This window comes from Vanessa cardui, chromosome 27 (genome assembly GCF_905220365.1).
Source record: "Vanessa cardui chromosome 27, ilVanCard2.1, whole genome shotgun sequence".
Taxonomy (NCBI): domain Eukaryota; kingdom Metazoa; phylum Arthropoda; class Insecta; order Lepidoptera; family Nymphalidae; genus Vanessa; species Vanessa cardui.
Window position 1 is genome coordinate 6,848,426 of NC_061149.1, and position 26,603 is coordinate 6,875,028.

At 32.7% G+C, this 26,603-nt stretch overlaps 1 protein-coding gene and 3 non-coding genes across 4 annotated transcripts; 3 read left to right on the top strand and 1 right to left on the bottom strand.

Moving 5' to 3' along the window:
• Positions 1-1,861: 1,861 nt before the first annotated feature.
• LOC124541248 (U-scoloptoxin(01)-Cw1a-like) lies at positions 1,862-25,713 on the top strand. The gene is made up of 5 exons (XM_047119133.1): positions 1,862-2,000; positions 18,301-18,411; positions 23,325-23,447; positions 23,791-23,901; positions 24,302-25,713. Exons 2-5 carry the CDS (start codon positions 18,325-18,327, stop codon positions 24,389-24,391), a joined length of 411 nt encoding a protein of 136 aa, XP_046975089.1. The 5' UTR covers positions 1,862-2,000; positions 18,301-18,324; the 3' UTR covers positions 24,392-25,713.
• Positions 14,829-14,990, top strand: LOC124541307. Its single transcript, XR_006967220.1, has one exon. It is a non-coding gene; the product is annotated as a U1 spliceosomal RNA (small nuclear RNA).
• Positions 15,510-15,628, bottom strand: LOC124541297. The gene has a single exon (XR_006967211.1). It is a non-coding gene; the product is annotated as a 5S ribosomal RNA (ribosomal RNA).
• LOC124541317 lies at positions 22,359-22,562 on the top strand. The gene has a single exon (XR_006967229.1). It is a non-coding gene; the product is annotated as a small nucleolar RNA U3 (small nucleolar RNA).
• Positions 25,714-26,603: the final 890 nt, after the last annotated feature.

A 26,603-nucleotide genomic window follows, 5' to 3' on the forward strand; every position in this document is an offset into this window, starting at 1 on the left:
GTTATTAAATACAGGATATTTACCATGTTTTTTTTATTTTTATTCGATGGAGCTCGATATTTCGATATTACCCACGAATGTCTTGTTCACGAGACTGAAGTTGGCGGGTAGATGTTGGCATTAGAATTGTCTATATCAAACTACCTCCTTCGTTCATTTGCTGCCTAAACCCTGGTCACCACTACTATTGTCACTTTAACCCCTACCATTGTCACTAGTTATATTTATTTTACGTACACTCGACACTCGATCCCGTTTTTTACAGACGAAACTCGCCGAATACAAAAAATGTTATAGAAGTATTGAAATTGTCAATACTCTGAAATAAGTATTAGTATTTAGTTGCCAGTAGCCGTAACTCTTTTATAGTAAAGACGTATAATACTATTATTTTCATTTTACATACTTTTTTTATTTATTTACTAGAGATTAAAGCTTATAAAAATCATTTGAAAGTACAACACCGTTATCTTAAGTACTAGACGCCCGCCCCCTCGCACGGGTGCAATACTGATACTAAATATACTACAGAATTTCTTTATTTACGACATCACATTACAAACTTCTAAATTTATCAGTGTTTCTTTACTATATTGTTTATGTATTATATATAAAAACCTTTCTCTTGAACCACTCTATGTACTAAAAAAATATAGCTACTACTTAGCATACATAGGTACAGACAGCGGTAAGCGACTTTGTTTTATACTATGTAAGGATTTAAACGTTTTATATAGGCTCTTACTACCCTTAAGTACTCGTGTGAAGCTGAGACGGATGGTTAGTTAAACTATAATACAATATATGTAGTAGATATAATAATAAAGTTACTCTGTCAACTAAGAGTTTTAATGGAAGATTTTTTTAATGGAAATATTAACTATTCCATACATCGTCAATGCGCCACTAACCTTGGGAACTAAGATGTTATGTCCCTTGTGCTTTAGTTACACTGGGTCACTAACCCTTCAAACCGGAACACAACAATACCGTAATGTTGTTTAGCGGTAGAATATCTGATGAGTGGATGGTATCTACCCAAGCGGGCTTTCAAAAAGCCCTACCACCAAGTGATGACACCAGAGTCGGAAAACACGTGGAACTGTTCTCTCAAATGCCTCCGATTGCACTGGATAGACACTTCCCGGTCCTTTTCGAGGAAGTATTAGTATTACATTCCACCAACCCGCATCGGAACAGCGTGGTGGAATACATTCCAAACCCTCTCCTTAATGGTAGAGGCCTTCGCCCAGCAGTGGAAAATTTACAGGCTGTTACTTTACTTTACTTGCTAAGATTTTCTTTAAGATATTATATTGATTTTTTATATTTAGGAAAGTAACGCTATTTTAAAGGAAAGTTAATTCTAATCATTTTCGTAACTAAATAAATAAATGTTATATTTTATAATACATATTAAAATATTTTATGTAAAAGGAAACAAAAATGGTACGCGCGTGAGAAGTTCTACTTCTTCAGCGTAATTAGAAATAGTTTTAAATTGCATGCAAATAATTAATTACATAAAAAATGATAATAATCTCATAGTAAAAAAATATTTTTATTATAAATTTAATGTAATTTTCCCTCAATACTATAAGACTCAATAATTGAAACATTCACAATTTAAACTTGTAATAAAATTAATATTGATTGTATATTTCTAGCAATTTGACATTAATTTACTTAATTGGCAGTTAAGCGAACACCTTTGTCTCGTATCATGTCACACTGTTTACAAAAAAAAACAATCACCAATATTTTTACAAAGGGCGCGAAAATAATAAATTATATCTAAAAGAACTAAAAATATTCTAATTTCAAAAATAAATCGAATGTATTTTTTTTTTCTAATCTCACCGTGAGAAGCTGTGTTGCTAGTATGTTAAAAGCGTGTCCACATTTTGTGCTTGTAGCGTATAAAATTCCTGACAAATACCATTGTTGATTCAGTTCAGTGTGAACTTTTGTGGCGAGTGCACGTTTTGTTCTTTGTCTAGGTATGTAAATTTATTAATTACTTTTATTTTAATTTGGTAACTATCTTGGAATATTTAAAAATTAAAAAAAGTTTTTCAATAACAATGCGGCTTAAAGGATTAATTGTATTTTTTTTTTATTTTTACTTATTCTATATAATAAGTATTTTATTACCATTCCATTTTCAAAATATTTTTTTTTAACTGTCGCTCAAGAATTCTTGGATCATAGAATATTTAAATGAAAAAGTAACAATTTACAGATGTATTGTCAAGTTCTTTTTTGTATTCAAAATATTAGTGTCGATTCATTTTTTTTAAATATTTATTTTACTTATTATTTATTACTTTTTATATGTTATTATTGATATTTTATGGATCTTTAACATTTTGAAACGAAGTTAAAAAGTATTTTTTGCAGGTTAATAATACTAAATTACAAACGATTTTAATTTCAATACAGTGTTTTGTTTTGAATCCATATCTCGATATTTATTTAATTTCTTACATCTTGAACAAAAGTTTTGTAGATAAATAACATCTAAAATTAATTAAAATCCGCTGAAAAACATAGAATTAGCAAAAATCTTATCACATAAATAAAACTACATATAATTAAAACATAATTCGGTGGGAAATTTTGGACTTGCATAAAAAAATAACCTAGTAATATATTCTTGACTGTATAATGTAATCATTTAGCTTGATTAAAATAATAGTATAATTATGAAATTATTAATTGTCCTGCGAATTCGGTCGAGTTTTAGTCGTGGCGTTGGTACTGCAAATGAAAAAATGATTCAAGCTTGCTTTATACCAATATTTATAAATTTGATTAATATCTGTAAAATCGTATATACTATTTTGATGGTACATCAGTTATTCTACAAAACAATATAACAAAAAATTAAATGAAATTTTGAATTAAGAATATTGAATTTGTATTTCAGCATAAGACGAAGAATTGACGTTTGGCAGTTTATAAGAATACTTGGGTCAGAATTTGTGTCAAAATTTAAAAATAAGTCATAGTTTTGTTAGTTTACTTGGTCCTTTGTGCAAGCCCGTCTGGGTAGGTACCACCCACTCATCAGTTATTCTACCGCCAAATAACAGTACTCAGTATTGTTGTGTTCCGGTTTGAAGGGTGAATGAGCCAGTTTAACTACAGGCACAAGGGACATAACATCTTAGTTCCCAAGGTTGTTGGCGCATTGACGATGTAAGGAACAGTTAATATTTCTTACAGCATCATTGTCTATGGGTGATGGTGACCATTTATCATCAGGCGGCCTATATGCTCGTCCGCCGAACTATACCATAAAAAAAGTTAATTTTTAAAGTAAAAATTAACCCATATTCAATACTAATTATTTTTAATAACGCAATTAATGCATGCATGCACAATCAACGCGTGTTGGTCTGTCTTCCTGTTTTATTTCCTCATTAAACAACTTACCGTTATTAAGAACAATTGATCACTTTCGTTGAAATCGTTAATTAATAGCCGAGATGGTCCAGTGGTTAGAATAACCTTAACTCGATAGTAGGTTCAAATGTAGCAACATTTTCATGAAAAAATGAGGAAGAGGAAGCAGGTTTGGTGTAATTTTCTAAATCTGCTCCTCAAAAGTTAGAGGTGGTGAAGGGATTACCTTTATTAGTGCAATTACAGTTTCATTATCTCATTATCGTTACATTTATCTTTTCCAATTATATATCTTTATAGTAAATTTAACATGTATATATATGTTATATCTTTATGTAATAAACATCGAGCAAAACAATTATTTAAAATTAAGAAATTATTTTCTTTTTTTTTGCTATAGGCTGCCATCTGATTGGGCCTAGTTAAATATATATTATGTATCCCAATATATACTATATAAATCGGAAACGAAAATATTAATGTAAAAAAATATATATGAAAAGTCCTGCATCTCATCGTCATAATTGGAGTTTCTAATTTTCTAATTAGACAGTTTCCGATTGGATAAAAATAATTAATTACCTACAGAAAAATAATAATAATTAATCTATATTTTTCACGAGTCGAGATGGCCCAGTGGTTAGAAGGCGTACATCTTAACCGATGATTGTGGGTTCAAACCCAGGCAAGCACCGCTATATATATTCATGTGCTTAATTTGTCTTTATAATTCATCTCGTGCTCAGGGGTGAAGGAAAACATCGTGAGGAAACCTGCATGTGACAAATTTTATAGAAATTCTGCCACATGTGTATTCCACCAACCCGCATTGGAACAGCGTGGTGGAATATGTTCCAAACCTTCTCCTCAAAGGGAGCAGTGGGAATTTACAGGTTGTTGTTGTCGTTGTATATAAACTCTGAGAAAAAAAAAATCGAGAAACAAAAAGTTACCCAAATTCTCTAACGCATCATTATGAATGTGTTAGGAAGTAATAAGCATGGTTCTTTTTCAATTCTAAATTAGCTGTTATTGTACGCATGATACTTGAAACACACAGACCTAGATTTAACCGCTATGTAAACTAATACGCCATTATTTAATAAAGGAAGTTAACGTACATTACATAATTTTACTAATTGTGGCTTTTATATTTCCTAGATATTGTTGAAAGATTAGGTCAAACTTTGAAGCCACAAGTAGCTTGTTTGGTGGTAATACAATGATCAAACTTCAAATCAAATTCTCCCGCCAAATAGAAAGACAGTATTATACCATTAGGGTAGTAAAATATTATTATATTTTTGCTCCAATTGGTTTTTATTTATTTATTTTGTCTCAGACATAGTCCATATTTTAATTTTAGTATTACATGGCAACCTTATAACTAATGTAGTAAAAAGGAATAATAATAAACAATGCAATTTAATTTTTTATTAAAGTTAAAAACGCAAGCGTTTTAAACGCGATGCACTTTCAAAACAGGTGTCAGTTATTTTAATTTGGTTCCGTATTGTGCAACCTATTCTAATTATAAAAAAAAACAATTGGTTAACATAAATTATCATAAGACAATAATTACTTAATTAATTAAACATTTTCACAGATACATATAAATAATTTCGTATCTAAACCAGGAGACGGCTTTTTGTAACTAAACTTGGATTACTTATATCTCTAGTATAGATTGTTAATATACAAAATAATTAAAAAAAAATATTGGTGCAACTTTATTTAATCAATGCTTAGTTTTATAGATTTTAGTTATGCCACAGATAACACAGCTAATGTCACGTCACAGACTATCATCTTAGAGCGCGTGACAGCTACGCTTGACACGTGTCAAATGTCAAACGAGTTTACTAGTGTGCGTGTTGTAGCGACTTGTAAATCGCCATTTTTTTTTCAATGCGTTCATCGGTAATACACTTAAACTTCATTGTTAAGTAACAGCCTGTTAATTTCCCACTACTGTGATAAGACCTCCTCCTCCATTAAGGAGAGGGTTTGGAACATATTCCACCATGCTGTTCCTATTAATACAAAGTTATTTTCCATGGTTGAATCAGTGGCAGTACATGTCCACAATTACCCAATAAAAAAAAGTCAAATGAACATAATACACGAACATATAAACAACAGAATAGTTTGTAGTTAGTAAGTAAATATACATTTATACCTAATTACTGAGACGTAATAGCCCAGTGGTTAGAACGCGTGCATCTTAACCAATGATTTCGTATTCAAACCCAGGCAAGCAACAATATAGGCGCTTAATTTGTGTTCATAATTAGGTGAAGGAAATCATCGTGAGGAAACCTGCATGTGTCTAATTTCATAGAAATTCTGCCACATGTGCATTCAACCAAGCCGCATTGCAAAAGATATTAGCTCCACGCTTTTTTATCATCTATAAAATCTTGTAATGAATAAAATGCCTTTTTTACCGATGTATTTTTTACAAACGATTTGAATTTACGAAACGGCAAAGTTAAAAATGTCTGAGGAATTTTATTATCACTACAGTATAAAACAAAGTCGATTCTGTGTCCCTATATACCTATGTATGCTTAAATCTTCAAAACTACGCAACGGAATTTGATACGGTTTTTTTAATAGATAGAGTGATTCGAGAGAAAGGTTTTTATGTATAATACATGAACAATTTGGTAAAGAAACACTGATAATTATAGAAGTTTATACTGAGATGTCATATCACTGCATCCGTGCGAAGCCGGGGCGGGTAGCTAGTTTAATATATATTGTATGTAGCACGTTTTGGTTTTCGTGTAGCCGGGGCTTTTGATGAAATAAATTAATTTAGAAATTTCTTCTCTTAATTTTAATCGAAGTAATTTACACTAGTCTATATTTTCACTGAACACCGAATTGCGTAGCACCTAACAACCGGGTGGTACCACCTGATTACAATTACATCTCAGGTCGCTCATCGTGATATTGTGACATTCGACATAATTAGGTAAATTACGTTCGTTATTTCGTAAAGAGACGATTTAAAAACAAAATGTCCGCCTATTTTGCAGTTCGTGAGAATTATTTGCGTAATGTATATATATTTTTTATAGTTTTATTGTAATATAAGTTTATAATAAAATCGCGTATTAAAACTATTTCAAAACGAATTGAGGTGACTTTATTTGGAATGAAGTGTTCTTAATTTTTAAATCAATTTTTGAAAATGGAACACATTCTCGATTCGTATATTTTGTTTTTTTTTTATTTAATTTATGTTCGAGGTTTATTCGGATACGGCTTGGTAAAGTTTTGTTCAAGCCCTTCACATATTTCATTCCATGCAGTATATATTAATTTAAATAATTGTATTTAACTAACATGACTTTGTATTTTTAAATGTTAAAAAAGAGTAACTACTGAGTTTCTTGCCGGTTCTTCTCGGTAGAATCTACTTTCCGAACCGGTGGTGCTTCACTTAATTGTAAAATGACGATTCAAAAGTGCTTGCTTGAATAAAGTTTATTTTGATTTGATTTTATTTGATATAATCGACCACCATATCAATATTTAGCAATAGTTTCGCTCATGGCTTCGCTCGTCTTCTGGGTTTGGTCGTCACGTATTATTCAAACAATATATTCATAAATCAAAGCCTATGTGTTATTCTGATGTACATATAAACTTTATTATTGTAAAGTTATACTAAAACCCATTCAGTAGTTTTTGCGTGACAAAGTAACAAACGTCCATACATACAAACTTTAGCCTTTTATAATATATATATTTTTTTATGGTATAGGTTGGCGGACGAGCATATGGGCCACCTGATGTTATGTGGTCACCATCACCCATAGACAATGACGCTGTAAGAAATATTAACTATTCCTAACATCCTTAATGCCCCACCAACCTTCGGAACTACGATGTTATGTCCCTTGTGACTATAGTTACACTGGCCCACACTCCCTTCAAACTGGAACACAACAATACTAAGTACTGTTATTTGATGGTAGAATAACTGATGAGTGGGTGGTACCTACCCAGACGGGCTTGCACAGCCCTACCACCAAGAATGCTAATATCTAGACACGCGGCAGCGTGTCAAAGCCAAGTTCTAGTAACAGTACTGGCGAGCAGCACCGTGTGTAATATTACCCGAACCATTTGGAGCCACTTTTGGCCCCCTCATAACTCAAAAACTATTTGACTTAAATATGTCAAATTCTACGAATTATATTGTAGCCTTCGCACGATCTAAACCTGTAACTTGTCAGTTTTCATTTAATTATTTTGAAAATTTTGCTTGGCCGTGGAAACTATCCATCGCAAGGAATAATTTGTATATGAGGACTAGCCAAGTCAGACCTTAGGCAACAATATATTATGTATAAACAACAACAATGTAACAATATATATGAAATGTATAGACAGACCATCTTATCCCTTGTAATATTATTATTCGAAAATACTTGATGATCATTTTCGGTGATATGTCAATGGAACTCTTCAATAAATGCCATAAATCCAACAATAATAGTAATATCATTACCATATTTAATTTTAAATTAACTTGATTATTTTTGTCTTGTTCATGAGACTGCGGTAGATTTATCTAATTGATATGATTACCATTAGTGTCTATTTTAATTTCCAATATATGTCAGTACTCTAAGCAATTGAAGGCTATAGATTTTTCTTTGATAAAAAAACCTTTTTTTTAATTGTTAAAACATAGAATAAAAATAACCGTTTACACAAAATTAGCTGTAGCTATGTTTTTGGATCTTCAGGAGTATCTTCTTATCTTCGGCAATTATTAACTAATTAAATCCAGCTTTTCAAATCCAAATGATACATGCCTAAGACGGGTGATGGAAGAACATTTGACACGTGCTATTTCAGCAACTTATGTAACAACAACAACAGCCTGTAAATTTCCCACTGCTGGTCTAAGCCCTCCTCTTCCATTAAGGAGAAGGTTTGGAACATATATCCAAACCTTAGCAAGAGGAGAAAAATAAATTATAAGCTGAATTTGAACCAAGAATATTCTGTTAAGATTTACTGTAGCCTCTGGGCATTCGGTTAACATATGAACAGCATGTAATCATGTTTTATTTGACGGAAAAATTGTATTGTTTCCGAAATCGACTTCTTACACCATTATTGATTAGTATAATTACCGTTCTCGACTCGAACAAATGATTTGTAATGACATACAAAAAGACGGACAAACGTGGAAGTTTGACTAGTAATACGAGTCGTGGGAACCATTATTGATAATGTGATCGAATCAAAATGAACTGTAGATAATTCATATTTTCATTGAATGTTTCTTTGATGTAGTGAATATTAAAGCAGGGATCCAGATCCGAAATTATACGTCCACAGCTTTCTTGATTGGCAGTGGAGACTGCCCAGGACGGCAAATTTGCAGGGATGTAAAAATTGCTAGATGGATGACTATACATACAATATGTTTTATTGTATATTGTATTTGAAAAAAAAAATACTATGTTCTTATATATATTATATTAATTTTTTAAGTTGCGCTGGGGTTGAATTCCCCTCTAGTTTAGTTGCAAGTTTGGCATCGGTATAGTAAAATATTAGATCTCGAATATAGTATTAAGACTAAATTGGTAAATAAATCATATTATTCATTAAAAGAGTACTTTTTAGAAAGAAACGCATGGAGTTAGGCTGGGGTTCCATCATAGGACAATAATTACTGTAAATAACAGCATTGTAAATCTGTTTATCTGAAAAGAGCAACTATGCGAGTTTCTTGTCGTTTCTTCTCATTAGAGACTGCTTTCCGAAACGGTGGTAGTATTTAATTATTGACGATTCAAAAACGCTTCATTGTGAAGTTTACTTGAATAAAATGAGAGAATAAAGAGCGCACTTGTGTGTGCACCCACGCTTATGCAATGTAATATGCCCTGCTCATTTGGCCCTTTGCAAAGTGCTGTACTCAAAATCGGTCAGGTCATACGATCTTATCATTGGTGATGTTGTGGTTAGTTTAATGACACCTTATCAGTTAATCTATCACAAAAGTTTGAATGGTGAGCAAGTGAATACCCTTGATTTTATTAACAGCCGAAGCAAACAATGGGGGAAATCAGTGGGGAGTTTATTTTCTTATCTTGAATTCCCAAGGTGTAATATCTACGTACTCTAATTGTATACCAAAATTTTGTACATAAGTGTTACGTCATGTTTCTAGGGTACTAAGCCTAGAAAATATAAAGTATATCTGTAAGAACTAAACTCCTCAATAGATCACTTCGTTGTCAGTCTCAGAGTCAAGTAACTCTTATAAACGCGTAGATGTATAAAGTTGAATTGACCAAATACTGAGATCTAATGTTGCTTGGAGTTTTGAAAATTGACATTTTCATAACTCCAACTACTTGTCGCGATTCCCATACATTCACAACGTTAATCAACACATATTGAACATTTTATAAAGATGTAGAACCATAAAGTTTAACAAGAAGCAATAACTCGTGGCACAAGTATATAGCTGAAAATCTTATTTTTTTTTGGCGGCACGGAACCCTCAGAACGTAAGTCCAAAACCCACTTGCCGGTTTTTTTCAATTTAGCAACAGTAATCGTTTCTTCAGCAGCCGTATACAATAAAATGGAACTCTCATATCAATCAGATAATATGTTGTTTTTGCGTGATACCGGAAACTTTCTTAGTGGTAGTAGAGTTCTCGTCTGTGTAGCATCATATGTTTTTCCGCTAAATAGAAGCACTTATGGTTGTGTTCCGGTGTAACATTAGACAAAAGGGACGTAACATCTTAGTTTCCGAACCTTAGTTCATCTCGGCAGTGAAGGAACCATTGTAAGGAAACCTGCACGTGCCTAATTTCATAGAAATTTTGCCACTAAATCGTATTGCCATCTTTTCCCAGCAGTGGGAAATTTACAGGCTGTCGTTGTTCCCAACCTAGCCTAAGCAGTTACTACAACAGTAATTCAAACAGCAATATCTTCTTTATAGTATTCTTGTGATAGCTTAAAACAGATTATATTAAGATAATTATAATTTTAATAGTATTCGTGTTTAATTATTTTTAATATCTTCGACCTAATTATTATTAAAATGAAGTTTACTATTAAAATTTTAACATATTTAATTGTATCTTCATAATTGTTAACCGCAGTTTTAAATTGTTTTCGAAATAAAGTCTCAAATATTTCATAATAAATTTCAACTTTAGATGAACTTTACTTAACAGATATAATTTTATAATTAAATTTAAACTAAGTTAAACATAAAGATTAGTTAATTAAAGATCAATACTTACTGCTCGTTAATATGGCTCTGAATTAAAAAAAATAGGTCCATTAATTCAGGAGTTGGATTACCCATCCACTACTGGGTTTCTTGCCGGTTTTCTCAGTAGAGTAGGTACTTTCCGAACCAGTGGTAGCTTTATTTTATATAGTTGTTGAATGACGATTCAAAAGTGCTTATAAAAGCCTATGTACTTTAATTAAGTATATTTTGATTTGAGATTAGCCAGTGTACACAACTGCCTAGTTACCCATTGACAGACAAGACAAGAATTTGGATATTTTATTGATGTCATAGTTAATGAAATCGTTGAAGCATACCTTCGTAATATCACCAAAATCCTATATTAAGAAATAACAAAAAATAAATTTAAGGAGTTAAGAAAAGATAAGGTCCGTAATGTACTTCGCCAAGGTACCCGAAATGTTTAATCCAGTTCTGATTTTAGAAAACTAATTGAAGACGTTTTATCTATTATTTAAGAAGCGACAATCGTGACCGAGAAATTAAACATGTTTGTGTAAGGGGGGAGGGGGGGGGCCTCCCCCCTTACACAAACATGTTTCCTCACGATGTTTCACGAGATAAATTTCACACAAAATTTGAGCTCGTCAAATTTCAGTGGTCAGGCTTCGAACACGTAATCGTTGGTTTAAGTTCACATTATTTACAACTAGACTCATAATTATGTTAATACTAGTGGCCCGTCTCGACTTAGCACTGGTGGACATAAGTTCCTTTTTCCCTTTTTATTATTTGTATTTTTATATTGCTTTTTTTTCCAACTTGTTTTATAATTGTCGTTCTATTTCAACTTATTGTACAACATCAACAACACCGCCCGTTGTACAAAACTTTTAATCTACTTCTTCTTTTTTTTATATTCTATTTTTGTATTTTATTAATTTTGTGTTACTTTCTTTTTTTTATTTTTTGTTTGTGGTGTGCAGTAAAGTATAATTCATTCATTCAATCAAAATTAGTAATTGGATTTTATCGCAAACATACAGACAGACAGACACAGCAGGGGGACTTTGTTTCATAATATGTAATGATCTTAAGGCCTACAGTGTAATTCAATCGAATTTTTATACAAAGAGGAGCGCATCATATAAAGGATGTTGAAACACGACCCTGGTGATTTAACTTTGACCTAGATTAAACAAAAGTCGAACTGTAAAGGATCGTAAAAATATTTTCGATACTCTCAAAGTTTTTAATTAATTTTTTCTTATTGAGCATATCGATTAATTATTATGATATTTAATTAGTATCTAAAGGCATTTGGGTCATAGTTTACGTGGACATTTAGTTTCCAAGGTTGGTAGCATTGGTGATGTAAGGAATAGTTAATATTTCTCTAAAAGCCATTGTCTTAGTGCGGTGGTGACTACTTACCATCATGTGGCCCATATCCTCATCAACCTACCTATTATAAAAAAATCCATAAGAATTCCTGGATTAAAGTATTTAAGGCACTCGAGTATTTGTAAAGCTTATGCGGCAGTTCTAGTTTTGCAGGCATCTGACAGGGTTGACAACTCTTACGACGCGTGCTGATTGATTGAGTCAAATAACCCTCTACCAGATTCCTGTTACACTCTCCCATTTCTCGAAATCCCTCCACATATTACGGGAAAGCAAGATGGAAGATGTTCCACAAAAAAACGAATGTTGCAATCTTTTATCGCTAAACCATCTCATTCAACGAACCGTTGAACAGAGGAAATGGTCTAGAATGAACTTGACGTTCATGTACACTGATTAACATACAGGAAACATACAATATATTATAATTAAATGTATTCTATTTGATGTAATCAGTAACCACTAAATTTTTTGGCGGTTCCTTTCAAGAGAATCTACATTCCAAATCGGTGGCAGCTATATATACCCATAAGCAGAGAAAACTGTGTGAAAGACGATATTGTTAGAAAGAATGTTACTTGTGAGATGACGTCTGACAGAGAAGTATGGAAGGAGGAGACATGCTGCGCCAACCCCAAGTGGAATTTTGATTAGGGCAGGAGGATGATGAGACAGAGCAATTGTAGTGGTCACCACTGGATTTGCTGTCGGGCTAGTGGTACATCCGGTAAAGTGATACCCAACCGCCTATAGACATTAGCGCCGTAAGGAATTAATAAAGGAATGCGCCACCAACCCTGGGAACTAAGATGTTCCTTGTGCCTGTAGTTGAATTCGCCCACTCCTCAAACTGGAATTCATTGTATGTGCACAAGAATTTTTATGTTTGTAATGCCAAGTTTCCAACTTTGCAAAGTCAATAAATCCTTCTTGGTGCATGGTATCCGTTTCTATAACGAAATTCTACAGAACTTTTTCTACTTTGCCGTTTCATAAATTCAAATCATTTGTAAAAAATACCTTTGTAAAAAAGGCATATATTTTTTAGATTATACAGACAACAGCGTGGAATTAATACTTCTTGACTTCTAGGCAAGATACATTACTATATACATATATGTATGTAACTTATAAATATTGCAAAAGAGTAACTGCTGCGTTTCTGGCCGGTTGTTCTCGTTAGAATCTACTTCCCGAACCGATAGTAGCTTCACTTAATATAGTTGTTAAATGACGATTCAAAAGTGATGGAAAGGCCTATTTGAATAAAGTATATTTTGATTTTGCACAAAACAATACTATGTTTTATTCCTTCTCAGTGGAATATGTTATGATACATAAAATACAAAGTAAAATTAAATTATCTGCAATGAAATAAAGCAATTAATCACTGTTGTAATTTCCCAACAGAATTCAGATCGTAATTCGTATATTAAATAACAACAATTCAAAAACAAAGGCGCCGACCTCGAGTTTAATTATTTCTCTAGAATTCTAAAGCTATGAATAAACATAATTACATTACTAAACACACTATTACAGTGATCGCGTGAAAAAACATGACTTTAAACAATTTTTCGCCTAATTATCATAAAATCGGGTCAGTTGCATGCGGAGATCGCATCAAAATCCCACGATACATACGACGTTACGACACTTCGGCTATTTCTTAGATTATATATTACATTTACTAATATTTGTAAAAGACCTCGTTTTCTTATGGAAGATTAATGTTCACCATCGTTTCAAGCTATCTCTACATAAATAAGTAAAGTACCTTGTTTTTAACGATCGACGGTGGACAAGCAAATGCCATAGATACTACTGCTGTAATGGTTAACATTCCTTACATTGTCAATGTTCCACCAATCTTGGACTAAGATGTTGTACCCCTTGTTCCTGCACATTCACAAGCCTTTTAACCTGGAGCTTGTCAGGATAACTCTATACTTATAAAATAACAAGTCCTGACTGACTGATGTTTAGGACCATGAAATTGGGTGAGTAGGGCCCTTTCATTGAGAGGATGCCCACTAAGGAAGGAATTGTGGATGGAAGTTAGAAACATGACACTTTATTTATGGGCTACTGATTTAAAATGAGTAGGTACGTAATTAGGCGTTTCTGGATATTTCTTGTAAAACACACTGTAAATGTCTGTAAATGTATTCAACTTCTATGCTAGCAAAGCCGCGGGCAACAGTTAGTTGTACATATAATTATATTTAACTGACATAGCTTTATATTTTAAATGTTGGAAAGGAGTACTTACTGATTTTTTTACTGGTTATTCGCAGTAGAATCTACATTCCTAACGAGCAGTAGCTTTACTTGTGTCAAATTGGGAATTCAAAAGCTTTTAAAAGCCTACTCGAATAATATATATTTTGATTTTGACTGCGGTGCGGACAAATTTATGACAGTGGTAGTCTAGCTAGACATGCTGGTAAAAGGCTCTACCAAGTGATCTCTATTTATCAAAGGTTTGTTTGGTAGGATGGTAATTTTCAACCATAAATATGTAGGGAACCTTTATTTGAATTTATTTTTAACTTTTAAATATTTCCTGATTAAACGCTAATGCGTTTTATACTTATGACAATACAAATGTCAAAACGAGATTTAGGGCATTTCATTTTTCACCCCTCAGATTTACGTTTATAACATTCGACGATAGATGTCGCTAGTAGTACATTAGATCGCGCTAACGAAGTTCGCTGTCCGTTGATACATAAGCGTGGCCGACGAGGAGCAAAGCATACTTACCTGGCGTAGGGGACACCGTGATCATGAAGGCGGTTCCCCCAGAGCGAGGCCTATCCATTGCACTGCGGATGGGTTGACCTCTGCGATTATCCCTAATGCGGATAACTCGGACGCGTAATTTTTGGTAGTGGGGACTGCGTACGCGCCGTCCCCCCTTAATTAATATCTGGATGAATTGTAGAAAAGTAACTGTAACTATAGTACCTCATACTTTATTCCATTCTAAGCAAAAATCAAATAAACAAGATTGGACAGAAAATGACATATGACGCTATATAATAATTGGTAGAGAGTGTGATTAATCTTTTATTAACTATGGATTTGCGAAAAATTGTCGTTTTAAACGTCGAAGAAAAAGTTATCGGAATATTGAGATATTACAAAAAATATTATATATTAAATTTAATTATGTACATAATCCTAAGATAGGTACTTGGTTTACCTTTAGCAAATATTTTGGAGAATATAGTAATCAAATCTATCCCCTGAAATTAAATGTTTGCTCCCCTTCATCCAAAAGAAATGACGTCACTTATTTAACATAACATTCATGCATTGTTTATATTTGAAGTATCAAATATTATCCTCAGATGTATGGATCTCTGAATCTGACATCGGGATAAGAATGAGACTTTATTTATGCATAAAGTTATAAAATGTAAAACTGCAAAAAGGCCAACGACACGCGGTGTTCCCAGGCGGTCACCCATCCAAGTACTGAACGCGCCCGATGTTGCTTAACTTCGGTGATCGGACGAGAACCGGTGTATTCAACATGGTATGGACGTTGGCGACAGTGAAGTCGAAAAACATTAGTATATTCTGATTTCCGTTTAGCATATCTGTCTATCGAGAAATTATTTTGTATGAGGTTTGGATACACACCCAACGAATCCCCATAAAAGTAGACGCATTTGCCCAGTAGTGGGATCTGTACCGGTAGTTGTAACTTGTGCAATTTCTCAATTTTTATACGAGATAAGGTACACAAGACACTAAACCAAAGAGCTAATACTACCTTGTGTCCAGTAGCAGCACAAGATCAAATCTTAATGTGGGCAAGATGCATTTTGCGAGGACCCTTTTTTCAGTACTCTGATCCCAATGTTTATGATTATTTTGTACTTTTTTAACTTTCGGGCGCGAGGCAATTTGCACCGCAAGGCCATGCCAGTTTGTTACCAGTGGCAGTGGACCTCACCACCCTCGCCTTAGGCCACCACTGCTTGTGCCTGTAGTTACACTGACTCATTCACTTTACAAACTGTAACACAGAAATACTGAGTATAACTGCCTGGCGGTAGAATATATAGGTGGGTGATATCTACCCAAATGAGCTTGTTTAAAGCAAAAACCCCATATAAAATTAATTTATTCGATTGAACCTTAATTTTACACCCTAGTTTTGAACTTAGTATTATTATTGTCTATGTAAAAACTATCAGTTCCGACTTCGTGACAGTAAAATTAATACAAAACATCCTCTAATAGGGCATAGATAGGGGGAAAGTAGAAATTTCCAAAAAATATTTCTATGCAGATGCTTCCGTTATTTAATAAATTTATTTTCCAAGATTCTTAGTAGTTTTGAGTGTTGACAGTCCGACAAATTATATTATATCAAAGTTCACTCCTGGGTTCAGTCCTGCCTTCCCTTTTGAGGAGCTTCTTCCACAACGCGTCTCAAAAGCAGGTAGGTAAAAAAATATGCGGCAGAATTTAACTGCAATAAGATACACGCAAGTTTTTTCTCGAAATATATTTCAAGCACAACTTAAGACGTGCTACCCTGGATTTGAACCCGCAATCATCTGTTAAGAACCATGCGTTCTAACCACTGTACCTTGTCTGTAGGTACATATTTTTTAAGCATACATTGTTCCATTACTACATTAATCTTTCGATCTACAATGACATGTTTTTTATAGATTTTAGGGTTCCGTAAACTTCTTTAAAAACCCACTACAAATGGGATCCCTTAATTGTCTGTAAATCACCCAAAGACAATGAAATGTTAACTATTCCTTACATCGTCAATACGCCACCAACATTGGGAACTAAGTCCTTTGTGCCTGTAGTTACACGGGCTCACTCACCCTTCAAACCGGAACACAACAATACTGCGTACTTTTGTTTAGCGGTAGAATATCTGATGAGTGGGTAGTACCTACCCAGGTGGGCTTGTATAAAGTCTTACCACCAAGTAAACTATTCAATGAAAACGTACATTTGAACTTTAAATAATATAAATGTGACCTTCTCAAATTTGTCTGGTTTTAAGGTGTGAGTTGTGATAGATAAATAAATACAAGCTTCGTATATTAAGTGATATGGAAACCAAGAATAATGCGTATATTTATTGTATTATAAAATTATAAATAGCTCTATTATAATATAATAAGTGAAAGTGACTTCCGTTAATCTTTCACCAATACTGCACCGAATTAAATGAAATTTGGCATGAAGCAAGTTTGAACCCCACGCTATAAATTTTTGTGCCTAACATCTGACCATCACCGCAGTGGATTCCTAGTAGTCTTATATACTATAATAAAAAGTTAAGGCTTATTCATAATTTAAAATAATAAAATTGTAAGTGCAAAACTCTACGAAACCCTCTCCACGCGATTCCGACTCGCACTTGACTCATTTTTTGTCGTATTTCCTATAGACAATGAGTGAATTAAATCATTGTTATTACATTTAACACAATTTTGTTTAAACACAAACAACACGGGTTAATTATTATCCAAGTAACAGAGTATTACAATGGTAATTTGACTTTGTAAAAAGTAGGTTTTTTTTTTTAAATTTAAAATAACTAGTAAAACTAACAAACCTCCTTACAGTAAGTGGATTCTTTCTTGAAGAAATATTAAACATACCATACATGTTTTAATAACTACTGTATCTATACATAGTATAAAACAAAATCGCTTACCGCTGTCCGACCCTATGTATGCTTAGATCTTTAAAATTACGCAACGAATTTTAGTGTGGTTATTTTAATAGATATATTGATTCAAGAGCAAGGTTTATATGTGTAATACATGCACAATATAGTAAAGAAACACGGATGAATTTAGACGTCGTAAGTCAACAAATTTGTATCAGCATTGCATCCATGCGAATCCGGGACGGGACACTAGTAATAGCAAGTAACACACAACAATAACATTAATTACTTTAAATTAATAATTATTTAAAAAAAAACACTAAAACGGCATTTATAACACAGAGATTTTATGTCCGAATTAAATGAACTTCGCGCCAAAAAGTAAACCCAAGCGTCTGACGTCTGTGACAGATGATCGTGCGCTTTTTTTAATGTATTACGCTACGGTATTGATGCATTAGGCGGCGAAAAAAAAAATGTTAACATCATCACCGAAACCCACTTTTTTGACTAATAAATTATTTTACACTAGAAATATTTATAAATTAATTAAATTTTCTTGTTTCAGATTCGACCTCAAGTAATATCAACAATGTCGGAAGTCAGAATATGCGGTTTGAAGCTGGGTTCTGTGGGAATACTAGCTATATTTCTCTACTTGATTGATACGTCAAGAGCTGTAAGTACTTAAATCTACAAAGTATAATCCATAATTTTTACATTCCGTGCAAGCCTGTTTTGGGTAGGGGGCCATCCATAAATTACGTCACACTAATTTCATTATTTTTGACCCCTCCCCCCGTCCTTGTCACAGCTGGTCACGTTTGTGAGACCCCCCCTACCTAGTGTGACGTCACATATTTTATACTTATTTTTAAATCTAGAAATAATTATTTAATTAAAACAGCAGTTACGTATTTTTTTTTATTTCAATTTAAATTATTTTTTAAAAATTTAGATCAAATCAAACATTTAAACGAATTAACAAAATAAATACGATTAATTATATTAATTAAAGAACAAACTTAATCATCTTGAGTCCATGGACTTTGAACCCACTCCTTTAAATTATTTATAACTGGCATAGCAGCCACTACATTCTCGTAAGGGTTGTGAATGTCAGGAAGATTCGATGTGTCAACATCTTTTTTATCAAACCATACCGCATTACTGTCATCATCCATACAAAGAATTTCTCTGGCAAGTCTAGCAGCAATTGGTTGAGGACGAATCTTCGCGATGGGAAATATTTCATGTTGTTTCTTATGTAATTCCTTGTGTTGATAAGTGGCCGTGTATGATGCAAAATATAGACCACAGGTGCCTCATTATCGCTTAAACAAGTATGCCTCGACACTGAGGCTATAGCTATCATACGGAACTTGCTTCAAATGTAATGACGCTCGAAGATTCATAGCTAGCTGAAGTAACAGTAGAGCGAATTTACCTTCGGGGTTATCTTTTTTTATGGTTACATAACCGCTTGACGTCTGATTTATTAAAACAGGTGGTGGTAAAAACCTCTCTTGTAACAGTCGCCAAAGACTAGATCGTCGTACACCACAATCTCACATTTAACTACTTGTAATAAATATTGTGATTCACGCACATGATTTGCGTACCAAGTCGCATCATTCTTCAATTCCTTAGCCTGTATATTATTCAGTCCAGTATCTGTTGGCCCAATTTATTTGGTAACCACAGGAAAATCATCTATGACCAATTGGCTCCAAATATTAGCCAGCACAATGCCTGCACTCTCAAAGTTTCGTTTTTCTAACTCCAAATCAGTTTTTCGATTACTGGAATCGAGAAGGGAACCAAAATTGTCATATTTTAAAACAACGTCGTTCCACTCTGTTGAAAGCATTTGTGGAGCTTCTTCCTGGAGCATTTGTGGCAATGTAAATAGCATCCATCGATCGTATCGTGGATTTTCGTCGGGACTACCATCACAAGTAAAAATAAATACGGGTTTTATAAAACCCAGAGTGGGTTACAGCTTCAGGTTTCCCTTCACCGTCCTTCTTTATTAAAATGCCTGCATAGACAGAGGGAATAAGTTTATGTTTTTCCGCGACCACGAAATCATGATCTAGTAATTTTACGCGATAATCAAGGTGCATTAATATTGGTGCTTGAGCGTTTGCTGCTGTTATACCCAATGGCACGCATGCTTTGTCATCCATTGATAAAAAGAAAACTTGATCAGGACCCAAAATTGAAGCTAACGATTCAAGATTTCTTATAGTAGCAGTACAGAATGTGCCATTTTTATGTTTCAAATGTAGCGTAGAATCTGGTTTACACAGTTTTATAGGAACAGTTACGACGTGTCTTTTTCCTTCCTCTGTATTGACTCGTCTGGGATGAAGTCTCAAGTATAACCCTGATCGCTTAGATTATAAAGAGTTTTGAAATGTGACGTCACCAAATTTAGGACCCCTCCCTCCCCCTTGTCACACAATGTCACACTACGTCGACCCCCTCCCTCCCCCTTAACTTGTGACGTAATTTATGGATGGCCCCTAGTAACGCACACACACACTACCTTATGTCTTTAATTGATAAACAATAACTCAATAACCAAGTCAATTATAGATTATATATATTTAAGAATTTAATAAAATGAAATAAATATATAATATATAATTATATATTTATTTCATATTATATTTAATTGCTCTGCTTCTTCAAAAACTTATCGCCCTAGTACACTGGAGTAAAACCTATTATTACCAGCGTGATCTCAGTCTTTTCGTTGGGAGTCATAGAATCTCTTTTGCATGCTACCTTGACGGAAACTATTTTAATAACTGGCAAATAAAATACACTGCTATCAATAATAAAACCAAGAAAATAAAAATAGGCACGGTTTTATTTAAATATTATCTTAACAAATTGCAAATGCATTCGTAAAACAATTTAATGTCAACACAATCTATCTCTTCGCGTCATCTATAAAAGGGTAAATAGATATACATAAATTAACAGATAAGAAATCACTTATATAACAATTGAAGTCATTATTTGTATTTAAATATAATTACTTACTATTTAATGATTCAATACAATAGAGAGTAATTAATGAAACAAATCAATCTAACACGAGTCATATCATTAAAAACTTGTCATCTGAAATAATTATCTTTTTTTTTAATCGCTGACGTCAGACGTGTATAACTTTTTTTTAATTATTGTTCACCGTTAAGTAGTAATAGTTACCTACGCAATTATAAATACAGTTAATACGCCATATATTCAAATAAAAGAAATGAAGATAAACACACCTTTATATTTACGTATTTTCATGGGTTTTGCTAAAATCTCAGCTATATTGTGTAACACTAACAGTTCTTGATTAATATATATTTATTTATAACACAACACTATTACAAATAACTATTTATTTTTACTTTGATTTTATTTCTTAAGTTCCAATAACAGTTTTGTAGGAATTCGAAACACCATGTTTGCGAATCCATAATGAATAATGAATATAGACTATACATCTCGACCAATGATATCGCGTCATATTAATGTTAATTTATTATCTGTATTCTGTATAATGTCATTTTTGGTGGGAGATGGGAATTGACGAAAAACTACGTTTTGGAAGGCGACGAAATTAATATCGAAAGTTTGAAAGTAAAATTATTAAAGTAGTTAAGTGAAGTAGTGTTGTAATTTGTATTATAAATAAAGTTATATTAATCAAGAGCGTACAGCATAGCTGAGATTGGTTCGCATGGAATGCGTAGATCTAAGGTTTGTTTATAATTATTTCATTTTCGATTGTAATAAACTGTAGGAAATACATTACTCTAATTGCTTGCAATAAATCAGTTAATAATCTCTAATAATCTTTGATTATTTTATATGTCTAGAAAGACTCGCAAAGTTGAAAATGCGTCGTAAGGAATAGTGGCCTAGTGTTAGCAATTTTTAGTATGTATGCGTGCAATAGAATATTATGTCGTGTAACGTAGTGAGAGTCAAGCATAGCTTTCAACCACGCCAAGATAATGAAGTTGGTTAGTGGAATTTCATTCTTTTGTAATTCGATAATATCTAAACACAAATAAATTTCAGCTAACTTTTCAATAAAATGTGCAAAATCATTACATTTACAGCTGTATTTTACTTTTTAGAAGTCGTTTTCGATAATAACTAGTTCTACCTTATTTGTTTCTTAAAGTCTAACTTTTCAATTTTCTTCACAAACATTTTAAAAATCGAAATAAGAATTCATGCTAGTGATGTTTTAGTGTCACCAACCAAACAGAGATGTCGCTAGTTTATGTTAAGAAAGCCGATTATGTTACATTAAATGTCACAAGATGGCGTTGTTCGATAATTTTCTGATGTAGATATTAGAGATTTTAGATTACGAGAGAAATAAATAATTGATTTGTTTTCAATTTAAATTATTCTTTAAGTAATGGCAAATTAAATTTTAATATTTTATAAATATGCTTTTATATTTCAAACGGAGTTAAAAACTAAATGGAAAACTTTATCTAACATGACACTAGATGGCGCTGTACGATTTAATCACAAAACTGAATCGCGCTGGCCAGATTTTCGCGCGTTGAATGACATCGGCCGATCAACACGTTTCGAATTAAGACCTTACTTCATAGGATCATTTCTATAGTAAGCTCTTCACGAGATCAACACGCTACGTGTGATCGTACCAGCCGCGAAGATGTGACGTGGCGCGGTGTCCTGATCGTGAGGCGGGCGACGACTTCGGTCGTCAGCCTTCGATGATCGTTCACTCCTGTTCTTCGGGACAGGAGCGTGGGGCGCTGTCGCTGTCTGAGCGGCTGATTTTTAAACCCTTATTAAAACCTGAACTGTAGCACTACCGATAGCTTCACTATTGATGTTATATCGATCGATAGTATGTATACATACATGACCAATGACCACACTACGATAGTATATCGATATGGAGCACTAATATAAAGTTGTAACTCTGAATGCAAATTAGCTTTAGTGATGCACACCTATCGATAGATAGTCGATCGGGATATTTTGTGATATATAGAATGGGGCTTAAATCCATGTTAGGACGTGAAAGAGTTGAAAAGTGAAAAAGATCTGCCTCTAAAACTTTACCATATCTAGTGTTACTAGTGAGGTGCATCATGCATAAATATGCAGCTCTAATCAAATCGTGATCAATGCGTTAATTCAAGCCTGCCAGGGAATTTATTAGCAATATCTATATGTAAACTAAACATCAGACCAAGAAATTTAATAAGTAAGGCATATTACTCAATACAAGATGATGATGAAGATAAAAAGCATGGATTTAATATTTGTTGTTTATTCCTAGGCACGATATTTGTTTTTAACACTGTAATTAAAATATTGGAAAAGAGTAACTACTGAGTTTATTGTCGGTGCTTTTCACTTTACGTTGAATTTAACACTAACATCTCGAAAAGTGATTTTACAAGTCTTCTTGAATAAATAATATCTTGATTTAATAAATCATGACAATGAACACAGACCTAATATACTAAGCAACGAATATCCAATCCAGTTAGTTCACCGTTTAAAAGCTATTTTTTCTACTTCCAGGCTCTCGATGGTTACATTGCCGGACAAGACTACCCGGACTTCGAGGAAGTCCCAAAGGGCTTGTCCTTCACCTGCAGTGATAAGATACCCGGTTATTACGCGGATACGGAAACGATGTGTCAAGTAATAATCATTTTTATAGAGGAATCCGGGCCGAGCTAGGTCGTTATTATTAAAGGCAAAGGGGCATAATAAGTATTACGCCTGATATTTAAAATTAGCAAATACACAGTACTGAAGGTCTAGTATAATTTCCACCTTTACAATAGTTAGCTACCATTAATACATTTAGACCTTATTAATGGTGACAGGTGAATTACTTTTTAATACAAGAATATATTATGTTCTTTTAAATAACTTTTGAATTTTACAAATATTAATTACTAGCCAGTTAAAAAATATTAGTCATTATAAGGAATGCCAAATATTCTTATTATCCCCTCTATTATATTTGTCATGTTTTCAGGTGTGGCATTGGTGTGTGCCCGGTCTGGGAGGAAACATGATGTACTCGTTCCTCTGCGCTCCAGGAACTGTCTTCAATCAGCAGTCCAGGGTCTGTGATTGGTTTTTCAAGGTATGTTACTTGAAGATCAATAACGACCATTCTAACGACCTTCGAGATCGACTAGTTACAGCGGTATTCATTAATTCGCCACTCCAAGGCCTCGGGTTCGATTCCCGGCCGAGTCGATGTAGAAAAGTTCATTAGTTTTCTATGTTGTCTTGGGTCTGGGTGTTTGTACAATTGTTACTTCTGATTTTCCATAACACAAGTGCTCTAGCTACTTACATTGGGATCAGAGTAATTTATGTGATAATATCCTATATTTATTTACATATTTGTTTTCTTGTATCAACGTTTAAATATTTATCGTCCAGTTTACATAAATATAATGTGTTGAAAACATATTATTGATTTAAATCATGAGGTATTTCAGTGCATGTATGTTATCTATGACACATTACTTTCTCAGGTCGACTGTCCCAATGCTCCAGCTTACTATGGTGTTAACGAGGATCTTTACAAAGATGAAGCTGGCAACTATATAGCTGGAAAAAAATAAACCAAATCCTACCTAAGCTAAAATAGTATGTACTTATATTGAAAAGGACTTTAAAATACATGGTTTTTACAAAAGTTTGAATGAATTTAAATGATGATATTGTTAGACGCAGTGATTAATATAATTATACTATTTATTAATTGGTACATTAAATGTGATTTATAATAAGTTGTGTGTCAAATTGAATTTTAACTAAAACGCCTGATTATAAAATATAGCAAAGTTTGTAAGCGTGAATCGAAATATTGTAAGGCGTTCGTTTTTTTTATAAGCTAATTAAAATTATTTTAAATTTAGAATTAACGTCACAAATGTAAAATCGATGTATGTTACATAGTATGTTATCCGAATATTTTATGTCCATTATCTAATAGGAATCGCGTACAAAACATTTTTATTCTGTAGGTTTATATAGATAAATTTCAATAGAAAATACTAGCGATCCGCCCTGGCTTCGCATGGGTGGAATACTGATACTAAATATACAGAATTTGTTTATATACGACATCACATTACAAACTTCTAAAATTATCAGTGTTACTTTACTACATTGTCCATGTATCATATACAAAAACCTTCCTCTCGAATCACTATCTAATAAAAATAACCGCATCAAAATCCGTTGCGTTGTTTTAAAGATCTAAGCATTCAATGGTATACAGGGACAGAGAAAGCGACTTTGTTTTATACTATGTAGTGATTTTTGCTCAATTTCTTTTCGCAATCAAATTCCCGCCAAATTCTTTCAAGCTGTCAAAATGACAGTCAAATACATCAAATCTGACGTCTGTCACACAACCACGACAGATAACAAAGCGCAGTGACAATTTATTAGATGAATTAGTTTTCATCTTGAAAATAACTTCGATTATTAAAGTATTCCCTTTGCAGTTACATTTACCAAGTACAAGAGAGATACGTATACTAATAAGTCCCCCACTATGTTACTACGTTTATTTAACGAGTAATGTCATTATGACAGTTTTGGTATGACTATTGCCATCTATATAAAGCAGATGACATAATTTTTTTTTTATAATAATAGCACAGTTCATGTCATTGTACTTTTTTTAAAAATCATATTCGTTGTCCTTGGTCGTAAAATATAATGCCAGGTATTTCAACGATTATATCTCTGAATTTTTTGAAATAATTAATTGCCATTTATTTGCCAAATCATTGGTCATTTATTTAGAATAAGTTAGTGAAACATTTTTCTTTATTTTTTTATTAGTTAAGACGAACTGTTTCTCATTCTTAAATCTGTAAATAAAAACTGTTTTTTATATTTCTATTTGTATAAATAAAATAATTTCAATGCATTTTTGTGTATTTATTTAATTGTGTATTTCCATCATCACCACCAGGATTGAATAGATATATTTAACTCAAAAATTTGTAAATTTAAAATTAGTTTTATTAAACATGAACTGTTTTACTTTTTATTAACTTTATATATATATATATACTTTATTTTATTTTTGATCAGAGTTGTCATTTGTGCTCATATACTATATGACTAGATATACTATATGGTTTTCTTGGTTGACATCGGCTCCAATATAACAATAGTCTAATATTTTTCATGTCATTTTACTTAGGAGCACCCTATAAATAAAATTTTAACAAAAAGAAAAACCGACTTCAAACAAAACACTATTTTAAAACAAATGAATATGCACGAAAAAGTAATAAAAATAATTGCGTATTCAACATATTTTTTAGAGTCTTCCTAAGTTAAATGAAATGAAAAATATTAGACTACTTAAAAGTCGATTAACGATTATATCATGTAGTTATAGTTATTGGTGTATTTGGAGCCGGTGTCAGCCACGGTGCCCTTGCCCCAACAATCAAAAGAAAGAAGCGATACGAGCCCCTTGATTGATCCAGTATATTATTGTGTAAAAGGTAATTTGTAAAAAACATATTTGTTAAAGTATTCTCGTATTGTTTTTTGATAGATATACTGTAGGGTTTTATTGGCTGACACCGACTCCAAATATAACAATAATTATAACTACATGATATAATCGTTAATCGACTTTTAAGTAGTCTAATATTTTTCATTTCATTTAACTTAGGAAGACTCTAAAAAATATGTTGAATACGCAATTATTTTTATTACTTTTTCGTGCATATTCATTTGTTTTAAAATAGTGTTTTGTTTGAAGTCGGTTTTTCTTTTTGTTAAAATTTTATTTATTTTTTG

Coding starts and splice junctions, on each gene's coding strand:
- LOC124541248 (XM_047119133.1), top strand. CDS start 18,325: ATGTCGGAAGTCAGAATATGCGGTTTGAAGCTGGGTTCTGTGGGAATA. Junction 23,448..23,790: donor ATACGGAAACGATGTGTCAA/GTAATAATCATT, acceptor TCATGTTTTCAG/GTGTGGCATTGGTGTGTGCC. Junction 23,902..24,301: donor TCTGTGATTGGTTTTTCAAG/GTATGTTACTTG, acceptor TTACTTTCTCAG/GTCGACTGTCCCAATGCTCC.